The sequence below is a fragment of the Leiobunum rupestre genome, chromosome 7, assembly GCF_980474605.1.
Source record: "Leiobunum rupestre chromosome 7, qqLeiRupe1.1.hap1, whole genome shotgun sequence".
NCBI classification, from domain to species: Eukaryota; Metazoa; Arthropoda; class Arachnida; order Opiliones; family Sclerosomatidae; genus Leiobunum; species Leiobunum rupestre.
In genome coordinates, this window is record NC_143390.1 from 21,443,483 (window position 1) to 21,470,463 (window position 26,981).

At 38.6% G+C, this 26,981-nt stretch overlaps 2 protein-coding genes across 8 annotated transcripts in view; one reads left to right on the forward strand and one right to left on the reverse strand.

The window, feature by feature from the left end:
• Window positions 1-1,861: 1,861 nt before the first annotated feature.
• LOC149935122 (uncharacterized) lies at window positions 1,862-5,915 on the forward strand. 4 transcript variants are annotated; one of them, XM_090152862.1, is made up of 9 exons: window positions 1,862-2,223; window positions 2,296-3,320; window positions 3,417-4,121; window positions 4,186-4,402; window positions 4,457-4,688; window positions 4,757-4,875; window positions 4,937-5,045; window positions 5,133-5,296; window positions 5,635-5,915. In XM_090152862.1, the coding sequence occupies exons 1-9, from the start codon at window positions 2,183-2,185 to the stop codon at window positions 5,756-5,758; spliced, it is 2,736 nt and encodes a 911-aa protein (XP_090008988.1). In that variant the 5' UTR covers window positions 1,862-2,182; the 3' UTR covers window positions 5,759-5,915. The 4 variants fall into 4 exon arrangements, with proteins under 4 accessions (XP_090008988.1, XP_090008987.1, XP_090008986.1 ...); XM_090152861.1 differs by having other exon boundaries at window positions 2,296-3,050; window positions 3,129-4,121; XM_090152864.1 differs by having other exon boundaries at window positions 1,863-2,223; window positions 2,296-3,050; window positions 3,339-4,121.
• Window positions 5,916-9,533: 3,618 nt separating this feature from the next.
• LOC149935123 (homeobox protein TGIF2-like) overlaps window positions 9,534-26,981 on the reverse strand; it is a 32,980-nt gene continuing 15,532 nt past the window's right edge. For 3 of the 4 annotated variants that reach the window (XM_090154330.1, XM_090154331.1, XM_090154333.1), the window contains 2 exons: window positions 12,836-13,260; window positions 9,534-12,738 (listed from right to left, as the gene is read on the reverse strand). In XM_090154330.1, coding sequence (XP_090010456.1) covers window positions 12,361-12,738; window positions 12,836-13,260 — 803 coding nt within the window. In that variant the 3' untranslated portion in view covers window positions 9,534-12,360. Of the gene's footprint in view, window positions 12,739-12,835; window positions 13,261-18,097; window positions 18,287-26,981 lie in introns of those variants that run through there. The other variant, XM_090154334.1, reaches the window with a different exon arrangement.

The following is a 26,981-nucleotide window of genomic DNA, read 5'->3' on the forward strand; positions in this document are numbered from 1 at the left end:
CCTTATTTACTCCATTGAAAGCGCAATTCTATTTTTTATATTTTTATAAAATAAAATCAATACGGAGGATTTCACCTATGCAGGGCTTGCCACCACCCTCCTACGCATTGTAACCCGGCCACCTGAATTAATGGCTTCAAAAGTCGCTTGATGACTTAGGCCTAAGGTGGTGCCTTGTGCATTAGCCTAGCTGATTATTATTATTACTTACGAAATTATCAGCACCGCAATGGACGCTTCAATAAAAGATACTCGGTTTTTACTCCCCTCTCCAAATTCATCTGGGAAGGAGCTATTTCCGGTCGGTCGGTTAAACGGTTATAATGGCTAGCCAAAAAGTCATTTTTAAGCCAATTATAGACGCGTTTTTGCCCTCATGAGAATTTTACGTCAGATAAGAAATGCGTCGACTAATGTTAATTTTCGATAATTTATTTTAAGGTAAAATATATAATGTTACTAAAACTAAATATAAGAAGATAATATTATTATTATCATCCTCTTATGGTATAAATAATTAAAATTATACGGAATATTTTTATATTACCGGGCAATTTTAAGGCTTCTCATGGAGGCAGAGTTAATTAATTTCGTATAAAATTATCTTTCGGAAAAAGATGAAAACTAATTCCTTTAGAATTAAACGTATTGCTTTTGCAGTACGGTATGCAACAAGTGTTTCCTTTTAACCAGGTAACTTTTTTGGCATGTTAAGGCTTAGCAAAAAACCGATGTTATGTTCGAGAAAAGGGGTACGTTCAGTAACTTGTAACAAATTCAACGGTTTAAGATTTAGAAACCGGTTTTTTACTGTACGATTTTTTAAACTTCCGGTATGACGTTACGCTGCTCAACCGATTGAAACCATTTCAATCGTCTGGGCGAGCCGGTTTATTTGCAGCGTGACGTCACAACGTTAAGGAAAGTAATGGCGTTTAACCGATTGCGTGAGTACAGAAAAGCGTTCAGTAGCTCTTGACGTAACGCTGCAAACGATATACAACGGTTCAGAACCGCTGCAGGGGGGCGATTCTGTAAAAATTCAAATGGGAATTCGATCTCGATACTCTATACCATGTCGAGATCGACTTCGACAATTTGCATTGATTTATGCTTATTAGAAATCTTTACCGAATACCATTCGACGACATCTCGAAGTTCGAAATGTAGTTTTTTATCGAAAATTGGATTTCGAATATTTACAGAATAGGCCCCCAGGTCCGATTACTCTTACTGAACGCAGCCAAGTTTCCAGCTTTCTAATATTTCAACAAGCACTATATAAATAGTAACTTATGAGTCCTGGCTGTCGGAAATATTACTTCTTGGCAATAGGCGATATAATAAAGTAACGTGGCCTTCTTGTTTTGATGGGAAAGGCCACCTTCCACTATGCTTCCATTAGCTTTCCTACCAAAGAGCCTATGAATTCATCCGTAGGCTTTAACTGTACTATTTCGTTATCCCATTTTAACAAGTTGAGCAAGCATATCTGACTTTATAATATCGCTTATTTCTGGGAAGATGTTTTATTTAAGCTCCTATTTTTTTCTCCGTTTCTGGTGCGCATGGTGTGATGGCCTACAGCTAAATACACTAACCAAGGAAGATTAAAGAAACCTTTCACATCCAGTTATTATCCCCCCACCCCATACCTCATTCCTGTGATGGAACCTTTAGCAGTTTATTTCTGCAAATACAGCATAAATTCATATTGTTCTCAACCAAACAAAAACAAAATAATGTAAAGTTCATTTGACTGCCACAGATAGCGCCACGTCATTCGTAACTCAATACCAGATTCGGTGCAATAGGTTAGTTTTAAATTAAAATAGATGGCGCTAGGGATTCCTTAAGTTTCAGTCCATCTCAACAAAATACAGGTAACTCGTGAGTCTTGGAGACTGGAACCAAATGACCCGTTGGCTTCCGACTGTGTTGAGCAAGAAGAACTAAATAATACTATGACTAGTCCATAAGTTCTTATGATGCATAACCTTTGAAATCTCCAATGTTTACGTTTTCGAATTCAACTGCTGGGTTACTGTGTCCGGCTGGTTGTAGCCAAGGCCTATTTGCTTACCGTTTTTCCGTTAATAACAAAAAAGGGGGCATTTAGCCAGTAATAAGTCCAGTTGCTTGTCTGAATTTCAAGTGGATTGATGCAGCATAGTTCTCCACTATGTTTTCAACTCCTACAAAAAAAAATAACGTAGTACAAAAGTATGTAAAGTAGTTTCATTTTGATACTTTTCACCATGAATTTTAATATATTGTTACTATTATTAATCTTAGTGTAACTACTCCCAAACGTCCTTTGCGGAGGAATAGTATATCTCCATATAGTCCAAATTGTAATTCAGAATCAAGTCGGTCCCCACAGAGATCTCCAAGGGCTAAAAGAGCTAGTCTTTTCTCCTCAAAATCCAAAACCACTGAAACGTCGATAAAAACAAAAACGTTTTATAAGCCAAATAAGAAGTATATTAATCCAGTAGACAGAATGGCTTTGGGAAAGCCTAAGATAAAGATACCAACAGTGAGCCAACTGAAAAAGAGTCAAGCAAAAAAGAAAAACCAAACTAAACCGAAAATTAAAGGTAAAACAAAGAACATTAAGAAAAAAGTTTCTAGCAAAAAAGGAACAACGAAGGGTAAAAAAACAAAAATTGCAAAAGTTGTTACAAAAAAATCAAGTATTAAAACATTTCTTAATATAAAACCAAATGTTAACAAGAAGAAAAATTTAACTGTTTTAAAGTCTGTTAAAAGAATATCAAGCTCACCCAGTAAAAATCCTAGGGATATTGAAAAATCATCGAAAAAATCTCAGAGTCCTCAAAAAGGAAAATCATCAGCGAAGAAGAGCTTACTGTCTCCCATTAAAAAAGTGCTGTCACCTAAAAAGGTCATATCATCACCCAAGAAAGCCTTATCAACACCTAGGAAAGCAAGGAAGACATTGTCACCCAAGAAGACTTTATCGTCACCCAAGAAGGCATTATCATCACCTAGGAAGACATTGTCACCCAAGAAGGCTTTATCATCACCTAGGAAGACATTGTCCCCCAAGAAGGCTTTAACATCACCTAGGAAGAAATTGTCACCCAAGAAGGCTTTATCACCACCTAGGAAGGCATTGTCACCCAAGAAGGCTTTATCATCACCTAAGAAGACATTGTCAACCAAGACCATATCGTTGCCTAGGAAGACATTGTCACTGAAGAAGACCGTATCGTCGCCTAGGAAGACATTGTCACCGAAGAAGACCATATTGTCGCCTACGAAGACATTATCACCCAAGAGGACCTTATCATCACCTAGGAAGTCATTGTCACCTAAGAAGAACTTATTGTCATCTAGGAAGACCTTGTCACTCAAGATGACCCTATCATCACCTAAGAAGACTTTGTCACCCAAGAAGAACTTATCTTCACCTAGGAAGACATTGTCACCCAAGAAGAACAAACCCAGTACCCCGAGAAAGGGGATGGATAGCCCTTCAAAAAAGCATACAAATATGCTAACCCCAAGGAAGAATAATACATCTCCACTGAAAATTGCAACAAACTGCGTTGTTTCCCCTCGTCGTACTAGCAGAGTGATAGTTCCGCCTTCATGCGCTGGTTGTAGTGGATGCAATATAGAAATTGCAAGGAAAAAAGCACCTAGCACGCCTACTAAATCAGTAGGAACTACATCACCTAAAAAATCAGTTGTATCAACTCCAGAGAAAACCCCATCGAAGAAGACTGTTACGCGGAAATTTTTCAAAAACCGTCCTCAGATAAAAAATAAGATGGAGTCTAAGAAATGGGTTGCGAACCTTTCAAAAAAATTGACAAAAGCCAAATCAAAAGTGCGAAAAACTGTGACTAAATCAAAAACAGGAACTTCAAGTCGTAAAAGGAAAGCCACGGTTCTAGGAACTCCAACAACAAGTAACGTGCCTCTGAAAAAAGTGAAAATTTTAATGGAAACTGACAATATCAGGCAAGATGAAAAAGATGTTGAACTAGTGGATGTTTCTGAAAGTTTGGACGAGAATATACTCCCAACAACTGAAGTGCCTTTGAAGGAAAGTAACAGTCCTCGACCTGAGAAGAAAGAAAGAAAAACAGGTGCAATTGAAAAGTCCAGAATGCTATTCCCTAAAAAGTATTACAATTTAACCTTTGCTTTCAGCCACTCCAACAAACACTGTCATTAAGTTAATCGCGATGGACATTGATATACCAGAGCCTTTACCAGAAATGGATGAAAATCCAACAAATGAACAGTTGTTGTCAAAAGAGAACAGCATTCCGGAGACTGTATCAGACAAAGTTGAGGAATCTCCCAATTCAGTGAAATTATTCCCAATATTCAATAAAAATCTGAAGACACCTAAAGTAGCCAAAAAGTAAATATAAAAATAATACTCATTATAGTATGTAAAATGTCTTAACGTTTGCAGAAACGATGGATCTAATAGCCTGGTTAGTCCTACTAAGCAACGTTTAAAAATGCTGAAAAAATTCAGCTCTAAAGACAACGCTGGAAATCAAACAATAATTGACGCTGGTCAAAACGAGATCGGAGGAAAAATGTGTCCCACTTGTAACATGATATTTACTATTGGGGTGCTCGCTGATGAGGAACTTCATGCCCGCTACCACAACAAGTTCCAACAGTGCTTGAGATTCATTGTAAAAAAGCTACCAAACCTAATAATAAATTGTACTCTGATATTTAAATACTAAATTTTCCATAACAGGGCTGGAAAACAGAAAAGGTTGTTGGCGAATTTAGCGATGGCAGAATTATTATGGTTTCACCTGAAGATTCAAATTATAAGCTCAGAAAAATAGAAGAAATAAGCTCCTTTGTTGATGAGTAATAATAACGCTATATCGTACAACACCAAATTAAATTTTACTAAAATATTTCACTTTAGGTGTTTAGGATATCCTAGCTGCGCAATACCAGATGAAACCTCCGTTTATCTTTTGTATATTTGTAAACAAAAAGTTGTGGGTTGCCTTATTGCTCAAAGTATAAAACTGGTTTGTTCTCCCAATTATAATATCCAAACAAACGGGGAAAACTGTAATAGTATAGAAAAGTGATAAATACTTCTTGTATTTAACTAGGCTTACCGTGTTCTTCCGCCAAAGGAAGATCAGCCCGAAATGAGTTATGAGAATATGCTTTGTAGTACGGATGCAGTTCCGGCTCTTTGCGGTATCAGTCGTATTTGGACGGCTCCAAAGTTTCGAAGGAAAAGAATTGCAACGCGCATGCTGGATAGTTTGAGGTATGCATATTTAATGTACCCATAACAATTTACCATAACGATACCTTTTTTCATTTCTACAGATGCAATTTACCATAACGATACATTTTTTCATTTCCACAGATGCATTTTACCATTACGCTACCTTTTTTCATTTCCAGATGTATTTTACCACAACGATGCCTTTTTTCATTTCAAGATGTATTTTACCATAACGATACCTTTTTTCATTTCCACAGATGCATTTTACCACAACGCTACCTTTTTTCATTTCCACAGATGCAATTGACCACAACGATACTTTTTTTCATTTCCACAGATGCAATTTACCATAACGATACTTTTTTTCATTTCCACAGATGCAATTTTGTCTACGGACACTACTTGGCAATAAACGATATAGCGTTTTCTGATCCCTCTCCAGCTGGTAGATCATTCGCTGCAAACTACATGAAATGCAACACTTTTCTCGTTTATAAATGATGGTTGTACTTTTTAATGACGGGAAATTGTTTACCTAATGTTTGCAATGTTTTTAAAGTTTTATAACGTTGCACTTGTTTCTTTTTAACATTAAACTACTTTTTCCTTACGAGTGTAAAATAATGCTTTGAGAAAAATAAAGTATTTTATCACATGATTATGTATTTGTTTTTTATTAAATAGAAATTATGTGATAATGATTAAATTTGGTTGGAATTCTTAACGCTTAAAGGTCCACAGAACTTCGGGTAGCTCCTCCCCTTCTGCAATTGTTTAAATTTTGGGGGTGGGGCTACAGAATCACGCGTTTTGGAAAACGGAAATGTTTAGCCCCAGCCCCAAAATTCAAACAATTCAGTGGTCCTTTAAAGGGAGTAGAAACTAAATCGTAAAACCGTTTACTAACACATACCATGATTTGTTTTTAACTACTAACAAGCGCCAATTATCCCCCAGCTTCTGTTATAAATGGTGGCAGAAATTAAATATACCATAATTATTGAAGTTTCATACTCACCCGGACTTGGAACCTAACTTAAGTAGTATATTATCTACCTTGGTGGTAGTAAATTTCGCCTTGGGCAAATTTAGACACTAAAGCGTGGAACACATAAGTAAAAATGTCACGAAAACGTAAACCTAAATTTTTTAACTTTTTCCGCCGTAAAATATCTTACGCGTTTTTATCGCGATGCGCTCTTCTTTTCAAATCGTTAGTGACACCTATTTTTGGCCGCCATTTTTTAAATTTGACATTTCGATGTGTGTCAAAACACGAAACAAAAACGGATACGTAACATAATTTTATTTTAAGTTTCGGAGACATTTCTATGTATGTGTTCCACCAGAAATACATGTATTTCTGGTTCCACGCATAAGAGGCTGTGTGCCGTACTCTGACCGAGTCAACGCCTTTATTGACCAGCTCTCCAAGGGCTCCTCAGAAGTCCTTATGGTAGGTGATTTCAACTACAAATCTATCGACTGGAACTCGCTTCACTCCCCCAACGCAGTCGCCTCCACATTTCTCCACACAATTCTCTCGTGTAACCTCACGCAACACGTCTTCAGTGCCACCCGTTCTACGGTCAAGTGCCAAAGTGTCCTGGACCTAGTTCTTTCCTCCCACGCAGGTTTGGTCGGAGCCGTGACGCACCGCCCGGGCCTTGGGGATCACGACTTCCTGCAATTTTCCATCCCGAGTCTCCCCTCGCCTCCGCGACCTTCTCCTCGTACATGTGTTGCAGACATAGACGCTATAACTGTTGACATAAGTTCGCTGACCCTATCGGCTCACTCCAGTATGGCCGACATGTGGGACGCGTTTCGGACCAGACTATCTTCGGCTGTCTCTCGCCACACGCCAACCCGAACCATCTCATCTCGTTTCGGCGTCCCTTGGGTCACCCCTGCTATAAAATGGCTGATCCGAAAAACACAGCGCCGCTATCGGCGCAATAAACTTTACCCAAACGCGGCTAATGCCGCTGAGTTCCGGTGCCATCGAGCTGCCGTTAAATTTGCCCTCCGCTCCGGCCGCACGAGCTACCTCGAATCCGCTTTAGCCAATTTCGAGGACAACAAGCGCTCGTTTTACCGAGCGATCAGCAGCAAGTCCAAACAATCTCAAGTTCCCGACCTCAGTCTGGGGACGCGCGTATTCTCCTCCCCTGGGGACAAGGCTCAGCTGTTAGCGGATACTTTCCGTCGTGCGTACACAGACCCTGTCCTCTGTGATGTCCCTCTACTCCCACTGGTCTGCCCTCCTATGGCTGACATTGTCGTCAACTCCCAAGGAATACATACTCTTCTAAAGCACATCAACCCACATAAAACACATGGGCCAGACGGTATTCACCCGGCTATCCTCAAGCGATGCACTTCTGTATTGGCTGTACCTGTCGCGGTGCTTATTGAGTGCTCCCTGACTACGGCTACTCTTCCGCACGACTGGAATGTGACGCCAGTCCCAAAAGGTGGCCGGCCTGACGACCCGGAGGAATATCGCCAAATCTCGCTGCTGGCGCAGCTCCTAAAGGTGACCGAGCACGTAGTTGCCTCCAATGTCACGGCGCACCTCGAGAGGCACCATGCTATCACTCCCGCGCAGCACGGTTTCCGTTGCGGCTATAGCACGGAAACTCAACTCCTCGCAAGTGTCGACGCATGGTCCGCTGGCTTGGACTCCGCTCCCCAAGTAGACGTAATATTTCTCGACTTCAGGAAAGCTTTCGATACCGTTCCTCACCAGCTCCTCCTCGCCAAACTCCGCAGCTACGGAGTTCGCGGAGCAACTCTGTCGTGGGTTGCTGCCTATTTGGAGGATCGTGAATTTCGCGTGGTCTTGCCTGGAGCTGAATCCGATTGGTATCCTGTTACCTCTGGTGTCCCGCAGGGTTCGGTCCTCGGCCCGCTGCTGTTTACGGTCTACGTCAACGACATCGGGCACGGAGTTGTCTCACGGCTCTCAATCTATGCCGACGACGTCGCGCTATCCCGGGTCATCCTCTCCCCAAATGACCACATCACTCTCCAGGCGGACCTAACTCAAATCACTAGTTGGGGCTCCCGGTGAAAACTCCAGCTAAACGCCAAAAATTACAAGGTTCTTAGCCTGCACCGGCCAGGCATTACGCCAACTTGTCACGCCTACCAGGTCGACGGTGTTAGCCTCGACCACGTCTCAAACTTCAAATACCTGGGCGTCACTATCTCTTCCACGCTCTCCTGGGACGCTCATGTCTCGAACATCGTCACCCAGGCCCATCGCGCGCTCGGCTTCCTTCGACGCCACCTCTATGGGTGCTCTTTCCCCACCAAGTTCTCTGCCGTCAAATCCTATGTACTGCCAATACTAGAATACTGCTCCTCAGTGTGGTCTCCGTCCACGGCCGCCGGTTCGCACAAACTGGAGATGGTCCAAAGAAAGGCCATTCGGTTCGCGACCTCTGTGGGCTACTCCTGGGACGTTAGTATAACCCGGGTTCTCCAGAATGTCCGCTGGCCAACTCTAACGTCGCGTCGGATGGTCAAGCGTCTTACGGCAATAAACTCGGTGATCCATAAGTCGGGTGGGGCGTACTCCGAGCTCAGCGCTTCGGTCTCCCTTTTACGAGGACGTCAGTCCGGAGAAACTCATTTGTGCCATCTTCAGTAAAGGACTGGAACTCGCTACCAGATCACTTAAAGTGTATCCCGCTTCGGCCAAAATTCTCCAAAGAACTAAAACTGTATTTAGGCTTAGATTACTAAACCTATTGCTGTTACTATTATCCTGTAGTTTCTTTCTGTAAATACTCTACTTCTGGCGTGATGGGCTTTGCCTTTTGCCAGCTCAATAAACTTTAGAACTTTAGAACTAAACCTTGATTACATAACTCAGTAACTCAGTTCAGTTATTTTTTTTTCTAATTGTAATATTTATTGGCATTACTGTCACCAAAGGGCAACACCGGCGTTTGATATTTGCTACCACTTGCTAAATTCGGCCCGGTGTGGCCCTTTAAGGAGAATAATTCTTTTTATAAAGTTACGTGGCCTTATTGTTTTAATGTGGCTCTTACGTCACAGTTTCTTACTTTTACAAGTCTTCGAGCGCGCGCTACAGTCGCCAGAGGAATATAGCCCTCTATTGAACTTTAAAACTATATTTAGAAAATTGTCAAATTATAGGAAGACAATCGAAATATAGGAAAAAAATTAAAAATATAGTAAGTGTGGTCACCGTGATTTTATGATGTTATGTAGGAAAAAAAGCATGTTCAATTCCAAAGGCATCTCAAATTATTTATTGCATTTGTATTCTGTGCTAGAAATAAACCCAATGGAATGTACAAATGATTCTATCTACTTGTGTATGACTAGGTTTCTTTCACCTTATCAACTATTTACAAAAACTTCTAAGGCACTTGGCATTACATATAGGATTTTTTCATAAAAACTAAATTTCATAGGAGGGTTAGCAAATTGTTAAAAAACATTGTTTTCTTTGCTTTGAGCCACTTTTTTGAACGTTACTTTATACAATATTATTGAACTTTTATACTGAATGAATGGGGTTTTGTGTTTAGAAATGATAATGTATTAAAAATTCAATTAAATTTAAGCAAACACGCAAGACTAACCATTTTTCGCAAGAAATTTGGTGTAACGAGAGATACAAAACCTAAAAGAAGACAGTTCCACTTGACATTTTTTTTTAAGTAACCAGATAGCGTGGTAAATAATGAAGGCTTTAAAAACACATTTTTGATAGACCTTGGTGAAATTATAAATGATAAACCTATTGCTTCCTAAAAGATACTACCGTCTCAATCGCACATTAAAAAATTTTGAATTTTTTTTCTCATTTTATTATCAGAGTAACTCCATTATAAACAACTACTAGTAGAGAGCAAAAGTTGACAATCGTTATCAATTAGGACATAAGGATTTAATTTCATATAAAAACGAATGTTTCTTTATCTACAATTACGAAGTTACGAGAGCCTTCCTTAAACTGATATCATAGTTGATATTTACGGTCTTCGAAATTTACCCGTAGATTTGAAAAATTTGTACCGAATAAACAGCCAATAAAACAAGTGGTTCAAAGCAAATAGATCATTACCAAAAATTTCAGACAAAAATTGATTTTTAAAAATTGAATAATTTCGATACACAAAAAAAAGGTCAAAGCAAATAAAATCATAAATTCAAATATAAGGGAGAAAAAACCCATGATTATAAATTGCGTAAATTATTCGCGCTACAACGAAAGAAGATTTACGAATCCATTGAGCAAAAATAAATGATATGTAGCATTCTCTAATCGAGGCGGCGTTATAGCCCACCTTTTTTTCTCGTTTTGTTAAACAAACAAAAACACGCGACATAGGTTTGAAAAAAAAAAAGTCTTAAAAACTACAAAAGTATTTCTCATTTAAACCATTTCACAATTCCATTTCCCATAATTTCGATAATTATATCGAGAGTAAATTCATTTTTCGAGACGATACAATAAAAACTATTTGACACAAACGCGCGCGCGGCGAGGGGGTGGGGAGATAATCCACTAAATTATTTTAAACAAGTATAAAATTGCCACTGCCATCCCCCCTAACGGTTTTCAGAATAATAATTATATTTAAATATCACTTGAGGACCAGTCTCACAATTTTTTTTTAAAAGGAGGGTTAGAAATGTTATTACATAATATTTTTTTGTTAATCTTTCTATATCCATTTTTGTTATTTCTAAACCCAATTAATTTTTTTAGCTTTTTTCGGTATTATTTAGGACAAATTTGGTTTTTGCAAAAAAAATGGGTGTAAAATCACATTGGATATAGTATCTAGGTTAAATAATCCATAAAGGTTAGTTTTCTATAGCGCTTTACGCAACTCTGTTACCCGAAAGACCTTGGTTCCGAAATAAAAACCGTTTCAAACTCCATAAATTAAAACCCAACTACCGATATCCTAAGGTCATTTCTGTTTTGCTACAAGCTACATTTCCGACGTTACAGCTATCATTATTTTATCAACGATTTGTTTCCTTAAAATTTGTCATAAACTTTTATTATAATACAACTGGACATTTCTTTGACATTTCATTTTTACGTCTAGCTACGCGGCGTTTTTGGCAACAACAATTGTCAATTTAACTTCTTTAGGCTTAATTTTTTTTTAAAGTATAAAATGGTGTGTAGAGATACAACCTAACACGTAAAAATTTACTCGTTACCAAAAAAAAATAGCTAAAATATTTCAATTCAGAGCTTCTGCCGCTATCAAGTTTTCAAGTATTCGATAAAACTTGTAGCTTTTGCCGTAATTAGCCTTAGCTAACACTACCGTCATTTAAAAAAGTCTTTCCGCCAAAAAAAATAATAATATTTTGAATATTGTTCGAACTAAATCGAATATATAATTTGAGGCGACAATGAATTTTGGCTGACATAATGGATGACTTTTCTTTTTTACAATAAAATATAACGCGATTAGCTTTAAGATTTGTTGATAATGTGTGGTACGACATTCAATAAAAAGGACGGAAAATTAACCAATCAAACGTTTAGTTTGATTTTCTTGAATCTATTTTCTCCCTATATTTTTTTTGACTCCAATGAATTCTGATTTGTTTTTGTACTGATTTGGATTACCTCCGGGCAGGGGGGGGGGGATTTTATGTTTTTAAACTGTCAATAAAGTTCTTTAGAGAAAACAAACAAAAATAAATGAAAGTTGATGAATTTGTTTTCTTTGAAATAAAATGCGAAGAGCTGTACCGAAGTTGCAATTTATATTATTTCGTTTTTCGGCGTTTGTTGTCGTGATAAAAGGCATCGATATTAAAACTAAAAGAATGGGGAGCTCGATGCTCTTGTTAATGGAAGTTGAGAGGGTGTGTGTGTTATTAGTTAAGGTCACTATTTTATGATAATTCGTTAAAAAAAATTAAAACGAAAATGAAGGTATGGAACGAGAATCCTGTCTCTAATACGCTGTTTTGGGAAGTCCACGAAGGGAATAGGGTAAGAATTCGACGAGGTGAACTGATCAAAATTGGGTGTCGATTATCCAAGGCACTTGGGGGGATGATGACGATTGGGTTGAATGACGTCATAAAGCCGCCGTTTCTTGCGAGGCGACGGTGGCCAAAATGTAGAGGTAACTGAAGTCCTCCTTGGGGGTCGTGTCCATCTCTTCGCCGGAAGGAGGCGTGGGGGGAGGGGTCTGGGTGGACGACACCAACTCGTTGTTTACCTCGACGCTCACCACTTTCTCCAAGAGTTCTTGTTCGTGATTTCGAGCCCATCGGCGGGTCAGTTTCATGGGTGAGCTGTCGGTGGAGCCGCGACCGGAAGTGGCCGAGCTGGCGTCGGAATCGTCGTCGTCGTCTTCGTCCTCGCTGTCCGCGTCACTTTCGTCCGTCGTCGGGAGCAGGTGGTTCCTTTGGCCCAACGGCGTCGGCCTGCTGGTGGTAGAACTGCGATAGACCTGAAAGCGCGACCAATTCAAAGAAACGATTAGCGACAGTTACGAGTCATAAACGCCGTTCATTTCGACGACTCATTGTCGTTTATTTGAAACTTACTTGCGTCCTGTGCAGGGATCCCTTCCGAGTGATGGTGTATTGCAACGGATCGTGTCCCTCTTTGCGGATGATGTCGGGTAGAATCCTGCGTCTAGCGTTGATGAACCAGTTGCAGACTTGTAGGACGCTCAAGTTGGCTTCTTGCGAGAGCAGAACTTTCTCTTGGTCGGACGGATAGGCGTTGTATCGGTGCTCGTACAACCACATGCGCAGGATCCTGACGCTCTCTTTGGGCAAGTTGCCTCTTCGTTTCCTGGAGTTGGAGCCGTGCTCCCGGTGGTGGGACCTGTGTCCTCCGCCGCCCTCTCCCCTCAAAGGGTCCCGGCTGGACAGTCCGTCGCTGCGAGGAGAGCCGCTGTCGTCGCCGCAATCGTCGGGACGGGAGTAGGGCAGCGAGTCGTCGCAGAGATGCATCCGAAGGCGCCCTGCACGCAAAAAAAAGTCCGTTACAACCGTGTCATTCGATAACGTTATGGTTTGACGTTTTCCCAGACACAAAACCCCGACGAGTTAAATGCGCTCAAAACTTATAACCGTAAACGAAGAGAGAACTTTTGTTTTTAATAGGAGAGCGGGTCGACCAATTTGATCCAATATATCACGGAACGTGCTTTTAGGTGTCGAGAGCTTTGGTCACGCTCGGAAGAGCCCTTCCTAAGTCCTCCACGCTCGGTTAACTTCGTTTATGATAGCTTAATAAGTCCTTTTCTAGGCCTTCGTCGCCAACCCCTTTTTTCTCTAAGTGATCTTGGACTACAATTACTTCGAACGTACATTGTTTCCCCTTTACCGACTGACATTTCAACATTGCAGTACGAGTTGTTCACGCGCAATGAGTGTATACTTTCGATTATTACCCCTTTCCTCGTAGGAAAAAACTATTGTTCCGCTTCCCTAAAGTATTTTCACCCAATTTCAAAACCTAATTTTCAACCAGAAACCAAATTGGTCATTAACAGAAGGCAAAAAAATCTCATACAGGAGTCCCCCTCACCGAGTGCAGCTTGGTTCCTTCAAAAGCACGATATATTAAATATAGTAATATAAGCGGGGGTCTTTAAAGTGGGGGGTAGCTACCCCCGTAATAAAAAAAAAATATTTTATCTAGCAGCTGATACTATTACGTACTGACACGGGAGGAAGAGCTAGGGACAGGTGGAAGTTATCCGCGACTGACGCCACGCGGGGGACCGTCCCCTTCCGGTCGCGTTGTACTTACGCCCGCCGGAGACGCGACCCGCGTTGACAAATTCCTCGTTCAAAGTGAACGCGTGACAGCGAAGACGCAATAGCAATTCAGAAAGATTGTTCCTTTTGGGGAATATGTTCAGGTTTTATTGGTGGTAGATAAGTGCCAATTGACTGCCGTCATAGAAAGTTACTACTGGATCTATACGGAATGTGCATCCCTAGTTCCAATAGGATCAGCGATGATAATAAATTATCAGCTAGGCTAATACCCAAGGCACCACCAAAGGCCTAAGTCATCTAGCTACTTTTAAAGCCATTAATTCAGGTGGCCGGGTTACAATGGGTACAGCCGATATATCGGCTGATATTAACAAATTTATTTGTCATAACAGGAGTGTATATGATAAAATAATTGTAAAAGACGGTTCAGTACACTGTCATACCATTTTATTCAAAATTTTCACGAAAAAACGTTTGCAAGAGCATATCCGAATGTTTCTTTTCATTTAATTGATACATATTTTCTAACACAAATCAAATAACGTTTTTTTATTTATTTACGCTCATAACCCCCTGTCTATGATCTAGCTTATGAAGTCTGGCGTACGTGGCGCGGCCAATCAAATAAAATATTATCATTAGTTAATCGAGAATTTTATTATTATTATTATTTTTTTTTAAAACATTTCTCTAATATCGGTATCGACCAATATCGGCTTCGTTTAAGCAGATATTGGCCGATACCGGTATTAGAAAAATAGGCATCCCTAGTTAGAGGCGCCGCCAATCAAATAAAATATTATCATTAGTTAGTTAATCGGGAATTTTATTATTTTTAAATTTTTTTAAAAAAATATTTTTCCGATATCGGTATCGACCAATATCGGCTTCGTTTAAGCAGATATTGGCCGATGCCGGTATTAGAAAATTAGAAAAATAGGCATCCCTAGTTGGAACCAAGGACCGTGTTTGGCTGCGACTACGATAACGAGTAAAATCCGGCGGATGATGCGAGCCCCACCGAGAAAAAGGGTTGCTGCCTATACATATTTACTTTTCAACTTCCTCGGCACTTACTCTTTCTAACCAGGAAAAGGAACTCCACTTAACACTAGTTTACAAGCGATCAAAAGAATGGCGAGGAAAAAGGGGGGACTTTCTTGCCGCCGTCCGTTTCGAAGCGGGGGTGGACATTTCTTTCTTACAAGCCCAACCAAAAGGAGGATGTACGTCGCGGTTGTATTCTCGACAGATCAATAATCATCTACAAATAGGTCAAAAGTTCAACACGTTTTCCCGCGATTAAAGGCAACCCAGTGTTGCCACCAAATTTTTAGATTTAAATTCCCTGACTATTTTAAGACCACAATTTTAATTATTAATTTTACTTTATCAGAAGTTAATAAATTTTAATGGACTTATATTTCAGTAAAAAGGTTATATTAAAATAAGGAATTTATTTTGGGTAGGAAACCCGGTGTTGCCACAAAAATTTGATTTAAATTCCCTGACCATTTGAAGAAATTTTCCCGGACTTTTAAAACCCAAATTTTTTTCTTCTTTTATCAGAAGTTAATAAATTTAAATGGACTTATATTTCAGTAAAAAGGTTATATTATTAAAATAAGGAATTTATTTTGGGTAATAAACCTAATGTTGCCACAAAATTTAATTTAAATTCCCTGACCATTTTAAGAAATTTTCCCTGACTTTTAACACCCAATTTTTATTTACTTTATCAGAAGTTATTAAATTTAAATGTACCTATATTGCAGTAAAAAGATCATTGCAATGTTGAAAAAGTTAGCTAAATTTTCAAGGAAATAAATGTAATCATAAAATTTGTCATAGATCTAGAGTAAAATTTACCTTCAAAAAGTGTCAAAATAAAATAAAATTCCCCGACTTTTTACAAATTCTTAAAATTCCCTGACTTTTTAGGCAACCCTGCAACCTTTCAACACTCTCGTGGAAATATATTTCAAATTTCAATTGAAAACTATTTGACAAGAGACACGTGAAATACGGAAACTTAATCAAGCTAGAGTTGCTTGGATAATTTGGCCACTAATCGGTAAATAATTCGGTTTAAATCAGTTTTATTTTATCTCAAACGTATGTACTTAACGTCAACCTCCAAAATAAATTGCCAACTAGTTGTAATTCTTACGGTTGAGACGTACGAAGGTTCTTTGAATAAATTAAATTTTTCACGAGCGTCTCCATATTTCCAGACATTAAATGATAAAGAACGACTATCGTCAGCGATTATCCCTTCGCAACTTTATTGAATCGAAGTAGTTACATGGGAACTAATAAACATTCGAAAGATTAATAGGCCACATAATCCGACTCAGCGTTCTAATAAGTACCCAAAGAAAAAAGGGGACCTTTGACCTTTAGCAAAACCTACGTAATTCTTAAGTTCGACGGGTCTTACGTTATTACAGGGTTGCCACAAAATTTTCAGATTCAAATTCCCTGACTATTCCCTGTTTTCCCTGACCATTTTTAAGAGATTTTCCCTGACTTATTAAGGTCAAAATTTTTCTTAAATATTTTACTTTTATCAGAAGTTAATAAATTTAGATGAACTTATATTTCAGTAAAAATGTTATTGCAATGTTGAAAAAATTAGCCAAACATTCAAGGAAATAAATGATAATAGTGGAATTTGCCATAGATCTAGAGTTAAATTACATTCAAAAAGTGCCAAGGTAAAATTGAATTCCCTGACTTTTCCCTGAATGTTTACCAATTCTTAAATTTCCCTGACTTTTCCCTGATTTCCCTGACGTGTGGCAGCCCTGTATTAGTTGGAAAGTCACTTCTCAATTATATATTATTCACCCTAGTCACTAGCACACTCAGCAACAATCGGCCAAAATTTAGAACAAACAAGAAACGTTTTTTTTTTCGCTTCCAACGTGTATAAAAAAGTCAGGGGGAGAATTACTATTTTTAAAAGATGCCTAAAAACACAAAAGGTTCCTCGCTTTAGCACTCAAGGACTTGTCTCGAAAACTGCCTTCCAACAAAACAAAACCTAGCCGCTAACGAAAGGACAAGTAAAATGCTTATACAGATTAGTCGAGAGAAAATTTCCGAAATATCAAATTCTAGACCAGACCTCGGCGAGTATCGATGCCCGATCACGAACTAAAAAGTTTTTGAACGAAATTAATTTACTCCACGGGCGAAATACGAAATGAAAATGGTTAGCACGCGACGCCTGATTGGAAAATGTCAATTAACGTCGTGGTATTAATTTCGGAGCCAAGACCTCTCTCCATCGCAGCCCTCTATGACCTTTAACGTACCAAAATAAATATCTGGCAGACAACATTCCAAAACAATTATATCTACGCGTACGGCGCCTGAAGTTTGGATTTATGCCAGTCGGCGAGCGACACAAATTGTACAGTTAAGGAGAGAGTAGAATGAGGACCCATTCTTTGTAGTTAAAAAACGTCGTCAGCTGTTATAGACACCCCACGTTTTAAAGTCTTCAAATATATCGTAAGAAATATCGATAATAGAAGCTACACAGTCTGCAACATTTCGCACGTTACAATGTTGAAAACACCGGTCAAGATAAATATCAATAATTCGATCCGAATACGGTAAAGAAAACTTTGACAAACGTCAGTGTTTGTTATCAACCTGTCAAAATCTCATTGAAAAAAAAGTTATTCTAAATAAATCGATACGTTTGAAAAAAGGGGGATACGCCAAACATTAGGATTTAATTAAATTCTAAATATTAGGTTTTAAAATTGACTATATCTAAACCCGTGTTCGCTATTGGCAAGACCAAGGGCTAAAGGACAATTGTTAAACCTTGTCAAAACTATCGAAGGCTCCAAAACAAGCCCAGGCAGCATTCGCTAAAAAAGGATTGCTTTACGAGTCGGTTTATTTTTAGCAAAACAGAAGGGGAGCTTTTACAAAAACACGTTCGAAAATAAAACGGTATAATTCGACAACAAAAGTGTTTTCTTACGGCCGACCGTTATACGCGACACGCTGCTAATTAAACGCAACTCGAGGATAACGCAACGAGTGTCCTACCTCTCATGGGTGCTGCGTTGATGGGAGTAACGTCAGAAATCCAAGCAGGGAGCCTTTTACGTAACCAACTGTTTCGAGCGCGGAATTCGGGACGAACTGGAGGAGAAGAGGCTAGGCGCGGAAGAGCGTGCGGTTAGCGTGCTGCACGCGGGTTTCGGGGGCCGAGAGAGAGAATGATAGAGCTTTCCTTCGTCAAGGGTTTCTGGGTCATCCCCTCGCGAGCAACTTTGACAGCAATCTAAAAATCCATAGCCGGAGAGAGCCGGTGTTTGGGTCTCCTCCAAAATATCCCCCTTTCTCGCTGCGGAGCTCGTAGTGAATCTTTGTAATACATTATGCACACCCCATTTTTTCTCAGACCGTTCGATAAAAGAAAGGCCCGATCGACGTTTGACATTAAACTTTTCCCCCCACTATTACAGCGTAGCTACTCCTCGTCTTACAAATGTCAAAAGTTAAACTAACTTACGCGATAGAAAACGCGCTATCAAGTAACCTCCCGGGGTTACCACACTTTTTACAATTTCCATGACTTTCTCAGGTTTCCCCCAAAATATCCCAAGACTTTTTAAAAAGACAAAAATCGGTCATTTTTAACCTGCCTAAATTTATAGTAAACGTTTTTCCATTTGAAAACCCAAGTTAATTTACTTTTTTTTATTAATTCTTAAAATTTCCCCGACTTTTATATTCAATTCTCATTTTCCCGACTTTTCTAGGTAATGTGGCAACCCTGTTACAGTATTTCTACACTGAAAAATTTAAAATTTAAGTCTTAATTAAAAACCCGTTAATTGTTTAAATAGCTTCAACTGTATACAATAAGAAGTTAGCTACACAAGTTATTACATCCGCGATAACAGAAAATACAGGTTATTGCGCCAAACTTGTTACCGTGATAAGCGGCAATACACGTTTGACGGTTTAGCTGTCAGTTTCGGGTTGTCCCAATAAGCACGTGAACACCCTATACATATTACGATAATCCGTTATCTTTATCGAGAAAAGTCAAAGGCGCCATAGTCATTATCACCCGTCCAAAATGATGCTTGGATCTCATCATTACAAGCTTACACACACTCCCTCGTTAACCCAATTAAAAGGGATTGTACGCGGAGGATAGATTCTTGGGAAATTGAATCGATCAAGAGTGGAAAGGAGCCATAAAAACCAATTTTCCATTATCAATCTCCGGGCGCTGAAAACCTCTCTTGGTGTTGCCAGAAAACCAACCGCGCGTCAAGAAGTAACAATAACAAAAAGCGTTTATCCTAATTTTTCTCCTGTCTTTCTAAAATATCATTACAGTTACCATAACGACGGAAAAGGGTAAAAAATGGCGCTAAAAGAAGAGGAGAGGTCGGCGACCCTGCAGAGAACGGAAGAGAGATAGCGCTCACTTGTGGTACGTTGGACTAATGGGCGGCAAACAAGTGTGATGTAGCAAATACACCTGGTACAAGCGGGGTGGGAAGACACCTATTTACTCCAAACACCAGAGGAACCGTTTACATCCGCTCATCGCCCCAACGTCATTAGAGATATTTTAGGCGGGTTTTCACTAGGCCAGAAAAACCGCGACGGCGAGCGATGACGCCAAAAAATTAGGCCCAAGGTTTGGTTTCCACTAGCGCGCGTCTTAATGCATTTTCCTTTAAGCGCGTCAAAACATTCGTACGTCCGAAAGTTGAGTGCTAACGGACACTTTTTGGCGTCGATGCAAAAGAAGAGCGTATTAGGCCTAACGGACACTTTTGGCGTCAACGCTCGTTGTGGCGTTTTTACCCTAATAAAAATTTAGCCTGAAGCCCGTTGAAGGGTAGCGTGTTTATGCTACCTAATCTTTCAAATAAAGTGAATGTTTTTCGAAAAATCGTATTAAATGAAAAATTTATGTTGGATAACTGCCTCCAAGTTTAAAAAAGCTATGGGGAAACTGTCGCTAGTTACCTTAAAAACTAGTCGTAGAGCAGCTAAATTATCATAATAAAATAATTTGTGGTTGTCACATTTCTTTCAGATTCAAATTCCATGACTTTCCCCGGAATTGTTTTCAGTCAAAAGTTGTAAATTTTTAACCTTTATTAATTTTAATAAACGTTTTAACTGGTAACCAAAATAAAATTACCCGATTTTTCGACATTTTTAATAGTTCTTAAAATTACCCGATTTTTCGACATTTTTAATAGTTCTTAAAATTACCCGATTTTTCGACATTTTTAATAGTTCTTAAAATTACCCGATTTTTCGACATTTTTAACAGTTCTTAAAATTACCCGATTTTTCGACATTTTTAATAGTTCTTAAAATTACCCGATTTTTCGACATTTTTAATAGTTCTTAAAATTACCCGATTTTTCGACATTTTACCCGATTTTCTAAGTACGGTGGCAACCCTGCTAAATTATGGGCTATAAATGCGACTGCTCGGTTAATCCACGTAATTTTAATTAAGTTCCGATCTACAGGAGAGCGAGTCATCAACAATTTATCGGGAAAGAGAATTCGCGAATCGCAACGTTAAAAGTAACGGTATTGTAGGTGTAGCCTAGATATGGCGCGTATTTATATTCCCCCTGGTCTATTATCACCCAAGAGCGTACATTACCAGCAGTCGCGGACAGGTGTCGCTATCAGTTATGGGTAAAATAAAATAGCGAAAACAAAAACATGACAATACGAGAGGCCGGGATGCGCGGTGCATACTTATCATTACTAATTGCGCGTGAAAGAAACTGATACTATTGTTTTTTGGCGAAACGTACTCGATAATAAGGGAGAAAAATGGAATCCAGGAATAATCGTGAATCGATTGAAACGCCTCCCTCCTCCTTGGGTCTCTAAAATCATAAAGAAATTGCCGAAAGAATACTATACAAAATAGAATTATACATTCATTCAAGTAGATGTTTTAACAGTGGCCAGCGCGAGGGGTGGGAAATTCAGAAAAATCCCGTACGGTCAGCGAAAGATCCACAGAAAAATCCGGAAAAGATTTTGTATTTGTTAACAAATCCATAGAATAAATCTACAAATCCACAAATTCCAGGAGAAAATTCCACAAATCCACCGAAAAATCGAAAATCCACGAAAAATTCCTCAAATAATTTTGGATTTTTCACAAATCCACAAAATCTACGGGAAAATAAAAAAATCCCCAAAATCCAAGAGAAAAATCCACAAATCCACCGAAAAATCGAAAATCCACGAAAAATTCCTCAAATAATTTGATTTTTCACAAATCCACAAAATCTACGGGAAAATCCAAAAAATCCCCAAAATCCAAGAGAAAAATCCACAAATCCAGCAAAAAATACCAATTAGAGGATTTTTTAAAAATACAGTTGTATTTTCCAAAATCCACAAATCCAGAAGAAAATCCACAAAATCCAAGAGCTAAATCCGCAAATCCACAAAATCCAAGAGAAAAATCCGCAAATCCACAAAATCCAAGAGAAAAATCCGCAAATCCACAAAATCAAAGAGAAAAATCGACAAATCCAGCAAAAAAAAAAAAAAACAAATACCATTGGATTTTTCAAAAATCCACAAATCCAGTGAAAAATCCAAGAAAATCCACTGGATTTGCAAATCCCGTACGTTTGTTAATGAATGTCCGACCCCTCGAGCCAGCGCTCGGAGAAATTTATCCCTTTTAGCACAGAAACCTTAAGGAAAAATATATAAAATAAGTAACGGGTATATTGCGCCATCTAACGAACGAAGTTTGCGCAATGTTTCAACTGGCTTCGCGTGGCTTGCGAGGTTTTTCTAACCCATCCAGGTGTTTAAATCAAACTATACGAGGATTTTATATCACGAAAGTAAAAACGACCTTTTTTTAACAGATTGAGATAATAATAACTTTATTCTAAATCGGGTGTACACGTTTAAGTCTGGTTAAATTATAGTTATTGTATAGGTGTCACACGTCGAGGATCAACCTCAGAGTACGACAACCCGTTCCAATTTTTCAACCTTGCGTCTTGGTATCGTTATTCCAAAAACTTCCCACCCACCAGCAAATATTACCGCGCAAAACATAATAACAGAATAGTTATGCAAAAGAACCTCGACAAAATTATTCTTTAAACACTGTCAATAACCTTTTGAGGTTACCGATTTTCTTATATTCTTTCTTCTAAGAACCGCCCGTTTTTTAAAAACTTATTAAAATTTGTAGAATAATTTGCGGATTTCATAATTAATTACTATATAGGAAACTCAAACCTCAGCGTACGCCCTGCAGTTACACCGAAAATTCTTTGACACATTTTCCCCCAACAACCAATTCGTGATCCAATATTGACCCACTAAAAAAATTACACAACCTTTAAGTAGAAGAAAAAAACTACCCGTAAATGACACTTTACCTTTAGGCACTATCCGCTTCGTTACCTAACCTGGCATTTAAGATAAAGGGGGCGAGGATTGTGTATTTCTCGTTACATAACCACCTCTACGTTATCGCGGCTGCAACGAGGAAAAAGTCGGTAGGTTTACATTAGACGCGTTTGACATTACGTTAAGCCTTGTCGCAATGACAACCGAATGAATATAGGACGCAATAATTCCCCGACTTTATAATTAACGATCCAGGAATTAATATTAAGATCGAAACAGTTTAAACGCTATTAAAGGGCGATAGAAAAGAATTAGAGTAACGACTTTTACGAAAAAGTGCCACAAAAAAAACTAGTTTATCGACTTTCAAAGTACAAAATTTTAAAATTATACCAAACAAAATAGCCAATTTCGCTTTCGAAATTCTTTAAAAAAAATTGTTTAAATTGAAATTTTTCAAAAATCTTTCTATAATCACCTTTAGTATTTATTAGCCGAAATTTCGTTATATTTTTGGGGGCATGTGGGAAGACTATTCTGGAAAATTATAATATTTAATCTCCAGTAAACACGGAACCAATTCCATCCTATTCGCGTTTTACTTTGAAACAATGGAAGAATACATTTTATATTAAGAATGATTTCGAATGGAGGTTTTTATTCGGTGGAGGAAATACGAACGGAGTTTTAGCAGTATTGTTTGAAATGGGTTGGTCTAAAAAGTCTAAGGTCATCGTAATGGTTGAGTTGGAAGTGCATTAATGATCCAAAGGGACAGACCCTCTCAGCGTATTGTCAAAGACAGATTGCGTAGTCCCCATTTGGAAGAACGGGGAGATAAAACCCTTTAAAAATACATTATTTTAGAATCGTCAGGGTTTCCCGCATCGAGTTAAGATAAAGGGTCGTATAGCATTTAACAGGAAGAAATTCGGACAATTTACAATGAGGAATTTATAAAAACAATTTCCTTTCCTCGTTGGCTGTCATGTTCATTTTTACTTTCCCGGCGCCGCTAAATAATAAAACTTTCTTGGCAAAGTCTCTCTTCAACCTTCGAAAAGGTTTTAATGAATCGTTGAGTTTCCTGAAACTTCTCGGCTACTGTCAAACTGCCAAACAGAATCTAGCTGGCTTTCTCCATTGTAATCAACGAACACTTGTTGCATTCAGATTTATTAAATTAAATATTGGTCTGGGAATATTACTTAAATAACGATTATTTTTAAATCAGGGTTGCCACAATATTTTCAGAAGATTTCCCTGTTTTTCTTGGAAATCTTTAAGACCAAAATTAAACAACTTTTACTATACCAATATACTTCAACTTGTGTTTGGTATCAAGGTGTCTCTTTAGGTTATCTTTTAAGTTAAAATTATTTTTATAACAACGTTCAAAAACGACCAGAAACTTAATAATAATCGTGGAATTTATCACCCAACTATATGACAAATTACCTTCTTAAAATTTTAATTACAAATTCCCTGACTTTTTACCAAGTCTTAAAATTCCCCTGACCTGTGGCAACCCTGTCCAAAGATTCTTTTATTACTGTTGTTTAATTATTATTATTGATTTCAACCTGTAATTCTTAACAGTGGTTAATTATGAAAATGACGTATTAAGTTAGTCTTAGTATATTTAAAAATCATCTTCATAAATAATATTTTTGTTAAAAAAGAGGGTCAGATGGAAGAAATATCGTCGTACTGACATAAAAACGTGACAACTTGAATTTGAAATCTAATCGAAAAGCCGTTTTAACTGATTGCCAAACATTATTGACAGTTAAAAAACTAGGAAAAATACGAAGTTGGCCAAAATTGATAAACGGTTTTTAAAACCATTTTAAAATGTTCATTTCTATACCACCCCCATTAAATATAATGGAAAAAATCCCTTTATCAAGTGGTCCATTATGGTAACTATCACACAGGTCACGTCCACACAAAGCGTAGCCTACAGTATAGACACTTCATAAAAAAATATTAACAGTATTTTCCAATTTTTCCCCCCACAATTTACTGTCATTCTGGTATTGCCCACCAGAGGCCCGCCGAAGGAGTAAACTTTAGTAAAGCACCGAATTTGTAATCTATCAAGATCTATCAAAATAAAATGAAGCATATTCAGAAGCCCACTCCCCCCCCCCGTGACTTCGCAAAAGCAGCGTCGGACAGCGAGTGCGAAAACCGCGTGTCATTTAACCGTGTCCTAGAATGATAAAAGCGGAAAACGATAGACCATGTTTGAACAGGCGCGGCGGACCCAACCGAAGGCAGCGAGATGGTCAAGTCTACGGGTCCCGAATAATCACGCCTCATACAAACAATAATTCAAGCAAAAGACGGAAAAGGTGAAACGGCGCTTTCAACCTTCGCCGCCGGAAAATGTTCTAAAAATAAATTACCAGAGGGATGAAATTAAAAGAGACACTTTTCTAGAGCGAGCTCCTAATATCGGTCACCGACGCTTGCCAGCGACTATTTTCCGACAGCCGTACAAATAATAAGGGCCGAATACCCGCCTTTGATAGACTCCAATGTGTCAATTAAAGTTGACAGAAGAATTATTTAACTTGACAGCGTTACCATAGGCGGGTTAAATTATAAGTATACGACGTAAATATCCCTTCTATCCGCCTATAATACCACTTCCAAGTATGCAACTTTCCTCGTCTCATTATTTGAGACGAAATAGCTTCGGCTTAACCCAGATACCCCAAAAAAAAAGACCCAAATGTGAACGCGGCCAAATTATTTCCCGCGAGGATTAATTCCCGTTGTTAGAAAGGGTCACTCGATAGGGTCATCAATCAAAAGACACTGTCCGATACCGATAATGGCCGGCTTTGTGCCAAGCTGTCAGGTGAAGTTAGGCCTAACTATATGAAAATCCCTTTGGAATATCCAGTTTCGTATAAACAGTGTTTTTCGCGAGGACACGGCGCTGTCATTTTATATAAGCCAAACTTTGAATGTTGACATCTGCTAGATATACAAGACGTACAGGTATCACGCAGGTACACTCTCCCGAATGAAAGTTAACGGCGCGTGGCGCAACCTATTTTGGTTAACAGGTGTGAACTGAAACCCAATCCCCCTCCATCCGCCTATTAAATAGAAATATATCAAAATTTTAAATTAGTTTTTTTATAAGTTTTAAGTGGGTGAACAACAATTTTTTATTGGCAAGTTTGTAAAAAAATGAAGTTGTTAGACTACGTCAGTGGTTTATTCTGAGCCAATTACTATTAGGTTAAAACTGCTAAAAAACCCACTAAAATTAGATTTGGTTTACAATCAAGTAAATTAACAGGGTTCGTACAAAATTTCCGGAATTAAATTCCCTAACATTTCCAGGTTTTCCTTCAACAAATTGCCAAATTTTCCTGGGCCATTTTTGTAGAATAAATGATTTGCCTGATTTTTTGGGGGTCATTTTAAAATTCCCTTACTTTATGTGACCATTTTCAAATTCCTTGACTTTTGCCCGACATTTTGTAAACATTTTCAAATTCCCCGACTTTTGCCCGACATTTTGTAAACATTTTCAAATTCCCCGACTTTTGCCCGACATTTTGTAAACATTTTCAAATTCCCCGACTTTTCCCTGACATTTTGGAAACATTTTCAAATTCCTTGACTTTTACCCGACATTTTGGAAACATTTTCAAATTCCCTAGCTTTTCCCCGACATTTTGGAAACATTTTCAAATTCCCTAGCTTTTCCCCGACATTTTGGAAACATTTTCAAATTCCCTAGCTTTTCCCCGACATTTTGGAAACATTTACAAATTCCCTAGCTTTTCCCCGACATTTTGGAAACATTTTCAAATTCCCTAGCTTTTCCCCGACATTTTGGAAACATTTTCAAATTCCCTAGCTTTTCCCCGACATTTTGGAAACATTTTCAAATTCCCTAGCTTTTCCCCGACATTTTGGAAACATTTTCAAATTCCCTAGCTTTTCCCCGACATTTTGGAAACATTTTCAAATTCCCTAGCTTTTCCCCGACATTTTGGAAACATTTTCAAATTCCCTAGCTTTGGAAAAGGTCGTGATAAATTTTGTAAAAATAGTTCGAAACGTAAATCTATAAATATCCATTACAGATTTCAAGGGTTTTAAATTGCAAACGAAACGACACCTTATATTCCCACCATTAAACCGAGAAAATTAAACGCGGAAAAAAAATAATACAAAACCTAAAAGCAAACACGTGTATTCTATTTCATCACCGCGCAATAAAAAATATAAAAACAGCGAGTCTGTGAAAATGGCGCGCAGAAGCAGCCGAGGCTTCCCAAATGTCAAAGACGACAGTAGGTGGCTGGCTACGAAGCTGGCTCGCAGGGGCGGGAGAGAACTGTCAGAGCGGGGAGAGGACGAGAATGCCGCGGAAAGCGCTGGCACTTCGCCAAAATGTATTTCGGCACGCAGCCACCGAACGGCGCTCCAGTAGCTCCGACCACCAGCGCCTAATCGTCATCCGTCTCTTCTCCCGCATCCCCGATTTCCGGGTGGAATGAGATGATGA

Coding starts and splice junctions, on each gene's coding strand:
- LOC149935122 (XM_090152860.1), top strand. CDS start 2,183: ATGTTTTCAACTCCTACAAAAAAAAATAACGTAGTACAAAA. Junction 2,224..2,295: donor AAAAATAACGTAGTACAAAA/GTATGTAAAGTA, acceptor TATTAATCTTAG/TGTAACTACTCCCAAACGTC. Junction 4,876..4,936: donor ATAAGCTCCTTTGTTGATGA/GTAATAATAACG, acceptor ATTTCACTTTAG/GTGTTTAGGATATCCTAGCT.